The 14,669-nt window shown below is 36.2% G+C and overlaps 1 protein-coding gene across 3 annotated transcripts in view; it reads right to left on the bottom strand.

The window, feature by feature from the left end:
• The window catches only part of LOC149024484 (F-box protein At3g54460-like), a 40,764-nt gene extending 29,631 nt beyond the window's left edge, over window positions 1-11,133 (bottom strand). For all 3 annotated transcript variants that reach the window (XM_089144712.1, XM_089144713.1, XM_089144714.1), the window contains exon 1: window positions 10,432-11,133. In XM_089144712.1, the coding sequence (XP_089000838.1) occupies window positions 10,432-10,997 (566 nt within the window). In that variant the 5' untranslated portion in view covers window positions 10,998-11,133. The remainder of the gene's footprint in view (window positions 1-10,431) is intronic.
• Window positions 11,134-14,669: the final 3,536 nt, after the last annotated feature.

Genomic DNA, 14,669 nt, shown 5'->3' with positions numbered 1-14,669 from the left:
TTGCTAGTGAGCATGTCCCCAACCTTAGTGAAGCATATTCTAGACTTCAACATATTGCCTTGCCTGAAAGGAGTTATCCTGAAAAAAGTTTTAAACGAGAAAATTCAGCCTTCACTACCTCTCGTGGAAAGGGACGTGATCACGGTTCAAGGGGAGTTAGTAGATCTTCAAGAGACTGCAGTGGTCAGCTGTGTGATAAAACATCTTGGCTTTGCACTCCTTGTGGTAAAACAAGGGCACTTGGTGGAAGCTTGTAGGGCCAAACATGGAAAACTAGAGTGGGCCAAGCAACTTGCCAATCATGTTGTTTCTAAGTGTGCAAATGTTTGATCTTTCAGGTTATTAACCCTCAGCAGTAATGTTTCCATCGTCAAATATGATGCGATTATATAACCTTTTGAACTTTATACACTTCAATTTTAAGTGGTGTAGAATATTTACAGCTAGAAGATTTACAGCAAGATTATGTACTAGGAAGACATTCCTATTGTTTGTTTTAGGTTATTTAGATGCAGCAGCGATGTTCCATACATCCAAGTTATTGAAGTTTATACACTTCAACCTTAAGTGGTGTAGAAGATTTAGTTACTAAAGAATACAAGAAGTGAAAAGATTGCTAAAAAGAATATCTAATTAGGGCCAAGATCAGAGGAACATCTATCCAATTAAGGCCAAGATCAAAGGAACATCGAAACCAACCCAGAAATTTCTCTCAGGCATTATGTCGGACACCTAGTGAGGTGTGGTTTATGAGTTTATCTGGTATTTTCCATACAATGGGTAAGGGTATTTTGGTAAATGGACATTTATTTAAGTTCAAAATGGTAAAACCAAGAAGAACCAACATGTAAAGAAGGGTTTACATTGTTATGTTTCTCAGCAATTTGTTGAACACTTGTTAAGGTGTGGCTTATTTGGAAACTCAATACAATGAGTACGGGTTTTTTCGTCAATGTAGGTTCACTTAAGTTGACAAAAATGTGAGTATCAAATTTTGAAAGTAAAAGTGAGGAGCATATTTTAACTCAGTGTAAAATAGGGTATTTACCTTGGGTTAAGTTACAAAGGTTAGTTTAACTTGGGTGATTTCTGGGTCGAGTCATCTTCACAAAGGCATTCATTGTCTTCTTTTGCTCAACAACAAAGTAAGTTCTGAGATTTCAAACAAAGTGATTGGAAGGGGGTTAAGGGTCTCAAGCACAGTATGCTTTATGAATGCCTAAGTGTTTTCGATCTATGCACTCAGCTTAACAAGTCAAGTGATCCTCATCAGTGAAACAAATCCCCTGCCATTCACACACACCCACATTTGTAGTTCAACAATATAACATTGCCATGCACAATGGATACAACACCCTCCCCCCCCCCCCCCCCAACAAAAAAAAAATAAAAATGACCATCCCTATGTTTTTTCAGAACAATCATCAATTCAGACATAGACTTTTAGACTAAAATTTGTTTAAGGTTAAGGGTTAGAATGAACAACAGTGGTTTAAAATCATGTCTTGTTTTAAATAATGATACCTAATGTTGAACATTTGACGTTTTGTTGTGTTGCATTTGTTAGCATTTTCAGATCTACAGTAGCATTAAAATGACAACATTGTTCTGTGTTTCATCTGTTACCAGTCATCTATACATCTGCTACCAGGTATCTTTACATCTATACATCTGTTACCAGTCATCTATACAGTAGCATCGAATATCAGAGGATTATTGTGGTCAAGTAATGGAAGATTCATCTTTATTTCTAGGTTCTTATTGCTGATTATGTCTTCATATTTGACATACATGACACCACTCATTCATACATATGTAAATGCCATACACTAATAGAATATTAGTGTTGATATGCTGGTGACATAGTGAAAAGAATACCTCCCAAAATATACATGCATATGAGCATGAATGGCACTCGACACCGGTATTCCTATGGTACTAAACTTCTTTTTAATTATGCAGGCAAATGGATGAATGCAATGGCAGCTATCATAGACAATGGGTCGACCCAGACATGTATTCCTATATAGACTTGGTTACTGACATATACAACACTGTGCTTAATGTTGAAGCCAGATATCAGTTGGACTTCAAAGTAACTGCTCATTTGTCTGATGGGCATTCACTCAATGTCATAGATGATCCAACAACAAGCTGAATGCTTATGTTGGGTGGCTTGGATATTAGTGAGGGTCGAAGTCAGTGATGTACAGAGTGGTAACACCTCAAAATCAATACATACCACCCATGGATTGTTGAGTGATATCATTCAACGAAGTGAGGCTCCCCCCATATCAGATGATTTTGGAATGCTGATACAACCCCCACAAATGAATGTAATCAACACGGTTGAGCACTTGCATGCTGCAGAATCATCCTACACATACGTTGGTGTTAAGAGTGATCATCAAATTGGTAATGATGGGATGGATATAGGAGATGGGGGTTGGTATGAAGATGAAGTTGATGACTACATTACCAATGGTCATAATGAGACTGATTCTGAAGATTATACGTCACTTGATGAAGAGGTTGGTAATGAGGGTAGCATGGTTCTATACACACAAGAGGATGACCTAGTATGTAATGCAGATGATGTGACAAATGATGCACCAACGTCCACCCGAAGAATGGAATTTCAGGTGTGTGATGTCTTTGAAAATGTATATGCATTTAGAAATGCCCTAGAAACGTATGTAACTCTAAATGGGTTTGAGAAATTATATCTTAAGAATGAGCCAAGAAAGGTAATCACGGTTTGCAAGTTGAACCATTGCAAGTGGAGGATATTTGCATCACCTAGTAAGCCTAGTAGCATGATTGACAAGAGTTACGTTGTTAAGTGTTATGACAAGCTCCACACATGCATAAGGACAGGCATCCAAAAAAGTACCTCATCAAGATGGATTGCAGTTAGGATTTTGGAACATGTTTGAGAAAATCCAGATATATCTATAAAGACCATCAGGTCTATACTAAAAAGCATGGGTGTCGACAACACATGTTACTCAAAAATCTGGAGGGCAAAGGAGATGGCCACAAAGATGTTGTTGGGATCATTGGAGCAGTCTCACTCAATCCTTCCTGGTTATGCTGATCTATTAGATGAACATGGTTGTGATCTATGTTTATTGAATATGAGGAAAGGCAGATTTTAATATCCCACTAGTTTTCAAGCGTGCTTTTGTTTGTTACCCGGCGATGCTTTTAAGAGGGGATGTAAGCCTATCCTATTTATTGATGGTTGCTACCTTAAGGGGAAGTATGGGGGAGTTTGCCTCTCTGCCATTTCAATTGATGGCAACAATGGACTAGTCCCTGTGGCAGTTGGAATTGTCGAGTCCGAGAAAAATGATAATTGGTTATTCTTCCTCCACACGTTGCATCGTGACCTTTCTTTAGGTAACACAAAACTGGGCCTCACATTCATTACAAGTACTTAATAGATTTGTTAATTAATTAATGTTTTATGTTCATTTGAACCTTTCTAATTGTGATGTAAGGCCTAGCAAATGCCACACACCTAATCTTCCCTAAGGCTAAACAGAGAATATGTTGCAAACACTACTATGAAAACTTTAGGAAGACATTTCCAGGACTCATGTCGCAGTTACATTTTTGGGGAGCCTGCAAGTTGTATACTAGGCAAAAAGTTGATATAGAGATGGGGAAGATTACAGAAATAAGCCAAGAGGCTTATGATTGGCTAATGAAGACCCCCTAAACATCTTTGGGCAAGACATGTGTTCAATGGGATGGCAAGAAGTGACCATGTCACTAGCAACAACGCAAAAAGACTCAACCATTGGCTTGGTGACCTTCGGCACACCACCATCACCTCCTTCTTTAATGGGTTTAAAGTGAAAGTGAATGACAAAATTGCCCAGAGATTTGCAGATAAAGTGAGGTATGGAGCTATTGGATTGGCGACACCTCATGTTCGTACCACATCAGACATTATTCAGCATACGAGTAGGGAATGTGTGATCCATCATTGCATTCTAGAGTGGTACAAGACATCAGACATAACAGGTAAAATGTTCATTGTAAGATTAGTGGATCACACCTGTGACTATGGGGCTTGGGGGCTTACAAGGATCCCATATAAGATGCGACAGCTGTGATATTGCAAAGGCACGAGAACATCGAGTAATATTGTGATGATTGCTATATTGTCGACAACTACATGCACAAGTATAATGTTGTTGTGGCACCTATACCCGACTTATCTAATTCCACCTCCACCTCCTACTCAAGCATTATAACCGCCCCGTCTTCATAGGATGCCTGGGAGACCAAGAAGAAAAGAATACAAGCTGAGGATGAGAAACAACAAAGGTTTAAATCATGTAGCATTTGCAAGGATGGAGGACACACTAAGAGGACATGTCAAAGAGCACTTGTTGGATTAAGGGTATATGCACGATCACTTATTATATTGCATTTATATACTTAACACCATATATAGTTATTTATTTTTTATTTTCCATGCTTTCTTTTATTTAGGGAAACAACAATCAGGACACCCAAGGGAGCCAAGGGAGCCAACGGTTACAAGATCCCAACCACAACCATCAAGTGCACAAGTAACTGTTCAAGAGAGAATAATCCAAAAGCGATCATCTAATGCAGCAGCAAAGCGTGTGAAGAGGAAGGCTACTTCAAACAACCAACAAAGACATTCTTCAAAACATCAAACTGCATCATAGGTGCCATGACAACACTTCAATTAGTATTTAATTGCTTGAATATAGGGTAATGGCATGAATGCATATGAACAAATCTTTATATGCATCACAAATGAGTGATTCATTCAGTCTCTACATATGCTTCGAGCAAATACTTGGTTATATGTAGTCTCGTATTTTGTTCTTTCCTATCAATTTTTGGATGACTTTTTTTTTCTGGCTTTTTTGTAATGGATACTCACAAATGCGAATGTACCCACAATTCAGTCCAGTCCAAACCTTGGGAGATGCTTGTTTTCCAGTTCATGCAGAAGAACCAGAAGAACCAACACGTGTCTAATTATGAAGAAGAACCAACTAATTTGCTATACAAGAACTAGTGGAGCCAAGGAATTTGTATTTAATTTGCTGCAAATTATTTTGTATTCAGAAGAACCAAAAGAACCAAGGAATTTTATTTTGTTGTAAAAGAACCAGTGGATTAGAGGAATTTTTATTTCTTTTGTTGTGAATGTTGTATGTATTAGATTATAATTGACAGAGGAGGATAGCGATTCACTGCATGAATGAATGAGTAAAGAATACATTATATTTACATGTACAAGTGGATTACGCTGGTAACAATACAATACATTTAGAGTCTTCTATTTTTTTGAGTTAAATCCATAAGCAGCCTTTTGATTAAGGTTTTAGATCAAATTCAGATCTTGATTGAAGCTGTTCAGTTTCAGATCTTCTTGTAAGCTGTTCAGTCATAGTATGATTATCTAATAACTAGGAATCTGAACTTTTTAAGATGTACAACTTAATGTCTTCATTTGTCTCAATAATTCCAAGGCTTAGGATGTACAGCTTCAAGAATGTACAGCTTCTAATACCCTTGTTTACTGCCTCTAATGTACAGCTTTCATTAAATTTTGAAGGATGTTTACATCTTAGCCATATAAGAGTTTGATTTGGTCATTTACTATCAGTGGTTGTCCTTCCCAGGTGGTCATCTTTTAACAGCCAATTAATCATAATTTGTGAAACTCAAAGTGGCTTTGTATTATCAGAAAGGAAATCTCTTACATCTTTACTCTCAACATGCTTTTTTTTTTTTTTTTTTTGTGGGGGGGGTCGCTTATATTATTCCCTTGGGGGGGGGGGGGGGGGGGGATGAATACATGCTCATATTATTCACCTATATCCAGCTTTTTCAAATTTGTAGTAAGATTAGTATTGAAAGTGGTGACCTCTGCTGCACAATGTAATGTGGAACTCATCATCAAAAGATTTACTCATTACCAACAAACATCTATCTCATTCTATTGTGATCATTACCAAAAAAATAAAAAATAAAAAACAAAAAACTTAAAACTTCTATCTTATTCCATAACATTGAACCATGTATATCATTTAAGTCATTGTCTACAATGAACCAACTACAACAATACACCATTACAAATAAATCCTATAATCCAAAAACCAAATCCCAGCAACCTATTGGGACCATGCATGGCCACATAACATCGCAATAATCATCAAAACCAAACAAACACCTAGACTTTATTAATGTTTGATCATTCTTCAATATGGCTTGGTCATTCTTGATTGAGGCTTTGTCATTTTTCATTAACAGTACATCATTCTCCAGCTGCTTGACTCTTCTCTTTAATAGCTTCTATTTATCTGCTTCTTCTCCTCTAGTAGTGGGTAGTAGACCTGTAAATGGATAGCCGAAATTCGCCTCCGAATTCGCATTCGTATTCATTTAAGGGTATCCGTATCCGAAAATTTTCTTACCGGAAAATATCCGTATCCGTCCGCTAAGCAACCGGATTTGGATTCGGATAATTGCTTATCGGATCGGATAATATCCGGATAAATTTTTATCCGGATAGAGTAAGTATTTAACATTTTTTCTTTAAAAATAGATGATAATCAAATTCGGATACCGGTAATTGGATTCGGATAGCGATATTCGGTAATCGGAAATTAGAAATCTATAATAAAAATGTACAAAAGTGACAATTATCAATCAATAATCGGATATTTTATCGGATCGGATTATTATCGGATATCCGATAAAGTTTCGGATTCGGATGTGGATGCCTTCTCAAGATTTTTGCCGGATTCGGATTCGGATAGCAGATTTGTTAATCGGATTTGGATTCGAATACTGGTGTATCCGAGCCGAATCCAGTCCGTTTACAGGCCTAGTGGGTAGTGGGCATAGTTGTCACGGCGACGAGGCGATGTAAGGCTGTTTAGGCTAATTGAGGCAATGAGTCGACGAGGCGACCTCCGAGGCGCTTTTGAGGCGGTTGAGGCGTTTTAAGTGAAATTTTTAGTGAACATCTCATTCACTCTAAATCTATCATATCTTATATAATAGAAAAACTAAATATCAGACTACCTCAAGTCATCCAACATACTATAAACCACACATAATAGGTCCTAAATAAAAAGTGCTAGAAGAAAGGAAGAGAAGCAGTTGTTTGTCGTTGGTTACTGCTTGCCGGAGTGTCGTCGCGGGAATGGAAGAGAAGAAGAGAGGAAGAGATTAGGGATTAGAGTGAGAGTGAGAGTGTGAGACTTGAGTCAAGAACTTATTCTCTTTCGATTTTGTTTGTTTTTTTTTTTATTTTAACATTTGATCACATGTAGCGTCATTATACATATGAATATAGGTTCAAACAATAAATACTTTACAATCGGAATCTAATAAGTATTTCAATATATGTCTTCGATTAGGCATCTTTCTCGTGATTTAAAAAAAAAAAAAAAAAAGCGGACGCCTTATTGCCTAAAATAAGGCGACGCCAATTTGAGGCGCTCTGAAGGAGCCCAGACACCGAGGCAACGCCTTGACAACTATGGTAGTGGGTATCATAACACTTGGCGTGCTAGCTTGCCTAATGGGCAACTCCACTTAAAAAACCCACAACCATGCGGAAAGCTTTCACATGACTAATATAGCATATCGAGATGCTTAGCTGACTTTAAAATTCTCACAACTGCTTCCTCCCACATTTGCAATTGGTGTTCTTATACTTCAAATCATTACCCATGCAATCATTCACACTAGAATTTGACATCCTAAACAATGCATATAAGAAATTGTTGTAAAACATAATGTTGGAAGAATGGCTTATTGTGATTAGTGTGATTTCAAGCCCTCTATTTATAATAAAGTGGAAAGAAAACTATTTCATACATACCCTTACTTGGATAACAAGAAATAGAAATTTACATGAACACAAACTCTAATAGAATTGAACTCCTAGTATAACTCAACCAACACTCCCCCTCAAGTTGAGGCATAGATATTAGTCATGCCCAACTTGCCTACAATAGGAAGGAAATCTCTTTCTTTCAAACCCTTAGTGAAAACATTTGCCACTTGGTCTTCAGACCTCACAAAAGGCATGCAGATAAGCCCTTATTCCACCTTTCATTTGACAAAAAACCTGTCAATTTCAATGTGCTTAGTTTGATCATGTTGCACCGGATTATTAGCAATACTAATAGTAGACTTGTTGTCATAATATAGCAACATAGGGTTTGGAACTTGGACTCCAATATCTTGTAGCAAGCCTTTCAACCATAGTAGCACACAAACTCCACGAACCATAGCTCTATATTCAGCTTCGGTACTGGATAAGCTACCACATTCTGTTTCTTACATCTCCAAGTAATTAGATTACCTTCAACAAAGGTACAGTAACCTGAAATTGATTTCCTGTCTAGAGATCCAGCCTAGTCTGCATCAGTGTATGCTTACCCAGTAGAATGAGCTCAGATTTGGAGAGAATGGTGTTCAGCAGGAACAATTTTGGGTTTTTTTTTCCCCCCCCGGTTGGGGGGCTAGAACAGATTGATCTAGCTCTCAACAGGAAGGTTCCCTAGACCCTAGGAGTTCAGCTCTCACATCAGGGTCTTTGCCCTTCTTACCCCTCATGCAAGAAATAAGAGATAAACTCAAAGTAGAGCATTAAAAAGTCAGTTCATTAAAATCTTTATAGGTGGTGAACAGCCAATTACATATTTAAAGGGTTTGCTCAACAAAACTTAGAAACTTCTACTACTAATCTAGAAGCTAGCATTTTCTGAGTTATTTAGCCAATATTCTCAGCAATATCAAAATAGGAAGTTACTAAAATAAAATAAAAAACTATGTTTTTAAAATTCAGCCACATGCCTAAATAACTAAAATATAAACTAAGATCCTCAGCCTTCCAAAAGTCCTTCGCATAACCTGGTCTTGAACCCCACAAAAACTTTGAATAATATCCCTTTGCGGACAAAAGAAGGGGCCATGACAGTGTCCATGTGAACAGTGTTTTGGCCTCTTTTTGGCCCTTTGAAAAAACCAGCTGGGCTGATTTGAACTGGTACATCTTAAGTTGGTTGAGTTCTGTCCAGGTTCTACATCAACCTGGGTCATCATTATTTGGAAATGGGTTTGCATTGGTCCAAGACTTCTGCATTACCCTTACCCAATGTATAACCAAAACCAACATTGATGTATAGCAGAGTGCTTGGAGTTACCCCTTCCACCCAACCCCCTCCCCCCAATCTGCCAAAAGAAAAAAAAATGCAGAAAAGAGGAAAAAACTTATGAAGACACAAAACAGAAGCTAGGAAGCATAGTGCAAGCAACCCAAGTGAAGAGAGAGGAATGAGCAGTGAAATAGGTGAAGACCCAATGCTCTTGACTACTTCTCCTTGTTCAACATTAAGCAATCACCGCATGAGTTCCAAACATAACCAAACCCAAGAATGGCAGTTTATTAAACATGGTTCTAAACCTCAGTCATAAATGTAGATATCTCGAATTAGTAAGACAGTAATTTGGTCAAATTTGATCAGAAGTTGTATATCAGACATGATTCTATAGGGCTGTTTATTCTCTTCTATGGTGGTATGGCAAAATCTGGATAGTTTTATTATGTTAGTGACTGGTTTTTCGAGTGTCTTCTTATATCATTTCAAACAGGATTAGTGGTTCTTGCTTTAAGTTTTGTTTGGCTTCTCTAGGCCAGTTTTCATGGTTCAAGACATTTTTGTGGGTTCATTAGGATTTATGGAAGCTGTTCAGTCATCCCTGCATAAGAAGCAGAGATCTTGCAAATCCCAGTTGAAGTCATTCTTTAAAGCTACGGACATGATTTCAGAAATATTATCTTATAAAGTTCAACTTAATGGATGTACGGATTAGTGTGTAATAAATATTTAATAAGTCTAAACTGTTCCGAGTTCAATGTTGGAGTATCTGGCTTGAATTTTGACACGTAGAATTTACTTGAAGCCAATGTCTTCCCTCAAACTCAGAATCCTGTATTTTTTGCAGGCTGAGATTTTCAAAGCGTGAACTTTGGACCAGGATTCAGCCATAAGTTTTTCACATTTGGACACAAAACTCAATAACTAGCCAATTGATTCATTTTGCTCTCAGAAAGTATCCATCTTTAATCAATTAAGTCCATCGCTTTTTACTAGTGGACCCTTGCCCAGATACCCTATAATCATTCCTCTGCATTAAATCTAATGCAATTTCTCACACAATTAACCAAAAGCCAACGCCGTCCTAGAAACTACTTCCAATCACAGGATAACTATCTCCCCCCCCTCCCTCCCCCCCTCCCCTCTTTTTTTCCAGCGCCTAATCACAAACAGGATGTGCAACCAATAGTCAGAAATTTCAACTACATATCCAATGCCACAAGATAACAATCAAGAACTTAAAGAGGAAGTATACCTCAAGTGCCTAAAAAGAGCAGCGGCTGTCGACCCCAATTTGGGGAATTGCCAACCGGACCATACTGCAACCGGCAAATACACATCTACAAGTAGCACAACCCTCGCTGCCTTGCTATCGTGAATTGAAATCTTAACTACCTTAGCAACAATCTCCAATAGCTTGTGTACTGTCAAAGCGTGAAGCTGGTGGACCACACTCATGCTACCATTCACAAGACCAACTGTACGGCTCTTCTTCCTTAAAATTCCATATCTTCTCTGACCAACCTTATCTTTACTTGAACTCGGAGTCAACGACAATGAATTAGCCTCTGTACTCTCCTCTACTCCACTTTCAGAAATTGAATTACCGCTGCAATCAATCACAGACAATTCTGTACCATCTTCGGATTGAAAACCAACACTAGACCCAACTCCAGATAGGTAACAACAAGTGCCGAAAGGTAGAATCTTCGAAAGGTCGTTATGTTGATCTTGTTGAGGTGAATTCACAGCGAGAACTATTCTGCAGAAGCCACACAGCTTTTGTTGCTGAAGATACTCTTCTGCTCTACCACCTTTCATTGCTGAAGCTCAAAACAGTATTTCTGTAATTTAGGGTTTCAAACTCTTCATCTTCTGCATCAAACAATTTCAATTAGTAGAGAAATCGAGAGAGAAAGAAAGATCGAAACTGAACTGCTGACGAGTTTCAAAAACTGTTGAGTCATGTAGCATTTGGTGGCAGCGACCAGTGGAAGGTAAAGACAGCGAAAATCTTATACAGAATAACGCGAGACACTATATTAGAATACTTTCACATTTGATAGCCGTTGATCTGGACATGTACGATGATTATATAATCTGGCTTGTACGGTAAATAATATCAAGAGTCCAGGGAAGGACACGTTGCACTTATTACTTCCTTGCTTAGTATGCGATCAATGTTTCACTATAATAGAATTAGTGAAGTTTTTCAAAATTCAAATTCAAAGAAGTGAAATTTATTTAACAAAAATCTTAAAAAAAAAAATAAATAAAAAATAAAATAAAATAAAATTTGTATTTGATTTTGTTATTGGTATTTCTCATACTTGGTTTTTTATATGTTTTCCAAATAAAAGGAATTTGGATTTGAAAATTTTAGTCCTAATTTTTCAAAATATCAAAAGGAATAAAAAACTTGCAATTGGAATGATCAAAGAAGCCGAGAAGGATTTTTCTTTTTGGTAAGAAAACAGGAGAAAGGTTGGAGTTTGGATTCCATAATCCTAAAGGGTGATAGGGGCATGGAACGATGCTTCGATGGTTTTGTTCGGTTCGTCGCTCGGTGAACCGAGCGAAATGGCGAATAATCGCCGAGATCTCGGTGGCGAGAAGTTGTTCAGTTCGTTCGGGGTCTCTTTCCCTTTCTCTCTTTCTTCTTCTTCTTCTCCGGCAAAATAGATCGGTCTCTTTCTCTCTCTCTCTCTCTCTCTCTTTCTTCGTCTTCTTCTTCTCCGGCAGAAATAGCAGTGGTTGTTAGCCAGCTACCCACGACTCAAAGAGCAGTAGAAACAAAAAAAAAAAAAAAAAAAAAAGTTTTGAAGTTTGGCTGAAAAATCGACGATTTTCCGGAGAAATTTGGAAGTTTCGCTAGAAAATCTTGGTTTCGCCGGAAAATCGACGATTTTCCGCAACATATTGTAATATCGGTTTCGACGGCATTTTTATTTCGCCTTCTGGCGAAACTAGCGAAATTCGCCGAAATAAAGTTCCATGGATAGGGGTGTAAATGGATTTGGATTAGATAGTAGTAATTTCATATCAACATCCTATTATATTTAGACGAATTTGGATAATGTCCTATCATATTTTGGACGGATTCAATCAGTTCGAATGATAGTCGGATATTTATTTTCTTAAATAGATTCTTCTAAGTGAATATGAATACAAATTGAACACAATTTTCGACTACTTGTTAAAATCTTTACAACTTTATTTGTAACTGTTAGGTTTTAAATTTAAGAATTTAATAATTTTGATATTTATTTTAGTATAAAATTTAGAAAAATATTCACATATCTCAAGTAAAAAAATATAAAAATAAGAAAAATAAATCAAAATAAGTAACTTAATCGGATAATTTTATCAATGATAATCAGTCAAAAAAGAGGTATATGATATTCGCATCCTATTAATAGACATTCAGAGGATTGATTGCTTTCCTTTTTTGGTAACAAAAGCGCTTTATATATAAGGAAATTGAGGATGGGATATTACATATGCCACAGGTAAGCATTGAATTCACAATCTCTCCACTGAGAGGTAATGTTTTTAACCACTACAATACCCTTCCGTTAGCAAGATCGATCATGAGTTCTGTGATTGGATAGCGTGATATTTCTTTTTAAAATTGAGAAAAAACAATTACTAATTACCACCATGTACAAAAAGATTTGTTCTTTACAACATCCCATCTATGAGAAAACTGGTTCTCAAGAGCATCATAAGCCAATTTTCTATACCAGTTCCTCAAAGGTGAGGTTCTCAACTCTTCCACTATCTTTCCATTGGCAAAACATAAGATTGGTTTATGAGGTCACTAGGATTTCCTTGGTGTAGGAAGAAGATCAAAAATAGCTTATCCTGCTACATCATATCATGAATATGGTAAGAGAGAAAATTTGTGTATAATCTAGTCCTCTCTTTGGATGATGAAAATCTCAGCTTCAAAAAAAAAGTGCTATCCGGCTATCCCATTGTTAAGGAATAATATTGTATATTATTCTTTCTTGTATTTCATCATATTCTTGTATATTCTCTACGTATGTTGTATTTCCTATTAACCATACGCTTTATATAAATATGTGTAAAATCAGATATTCTGATTTAACACAAAATTCATTCATTACTGTTTCAAGACTCAAACTCTAAGACCCATGACCAATGGCTGAAAAACACTCATCCAGAAAAATTCATTATTCCACCTATGCCCAATGAAGGCACTGTCCATCATGCATAGAATAAATCAAGGACATTCCATTGATTGACTCTCAAGACTTCACCAGTTCGATGATAATTAAAAGCGTCAATTGTAATTGATTATGGTACCAACAATAGTAAAATAATTGTCACACGTGACTCAAATTCTTGTATCCGACTTTGAAGATTGATTCAAATCAATATATTTTGGTAGACAACTTGAATAAATTGATTTGTAAAACGTGAGTTGTGAGATATCTTATGTTCTAAGTTTTTAAATACGTGGTTTTGGATAATATTTGAATTTAGAACTATATATATAAATATATATTTGTATATCCCCATATATATATATTTATATTCATATCTATATATTTTTTATGTACCTTGTGCCCATTCAAGTTTTGTTACCACTGCGGTTTGTTTGAGCCACTATTATAATAATTGGGTTCCTTAGATCATACTTATATCCTTGTTTCTCATAGCAAAAGTTTCTTGGTGTTCGGTCCAATAACAACGTAGCATACCACAACTTTGTATGAACCACATTAAAATATTTGTATTCCTTAAATTTACTTATGTTCTTGTTCATGATTTCTTGGTGTTTCGGTCCAATAACAACATTATAACATTGTTGTGAACATCCTTTTTTCTTTTATTTTTTTTGTTAAACAACTAAAAAGCATATCATTAAGTAAGAGAGTGTAAGCACAATAATAAGATGACATCAACCATAAATAAAGGTGCATACATTCACAACATTTTGAAAAAACAGGAAAGACCCTCAACGTGTCCCATCATGTACAAGCAAATCAGCAAAACATTGATTGAAAATTCTAGGAAAAAACAAAAAGAATTACATTAAGACTCTTTTTGGTATCAATTATCATTCAATTATGAAGTTTTTTCATTATTTTAAGTTATTTGGCATCTATTATCAGTTTTATTTTATTTAAAATAATAGAAAAACCTCCAAAATCCATAATGAACTTCTTGTCTATTATGGATTATGAAGAGAATTCTCTTCAGTTGTGCACAAGTTTACTTAAAATTTTATGGTTAAAATGAGGGTAAAATAGTCAATACACATCTTTTTATAAAAACCTTACTTTTTCCCTCTTTTATCACTTGTTCACTATTATTTACTAACAATTTTTTATTTTGACACAAATTTATTTTTCATTCCATAATCTATTTTAGGACAATAATCCGACGACATCAACCATTTTTAAAGGTAGGACATTCTCCATGACCAATAATGAATTCTTGTACTTATTTTTTTAAATTTTTTTT

The sequence above is a fragment of the Hakea prostrata genome, chromosome 2 (assembly GCF_041222555.1).
Source record: "Hakea prostrata isolate BN-2017 chromosome 2, UWA_Hpros_2, whole genome shotgun sequence".
NCBI classification, from domain to species: Eukaryota; Viridiplantae; Streptophyta; class Magnoliopsida; order Proteales; family Proteaceae; genus Hakea; species Hakea prostrata.
This window is presented reverse-complemented; position numbering and strand designations above follow the sequence as displayed.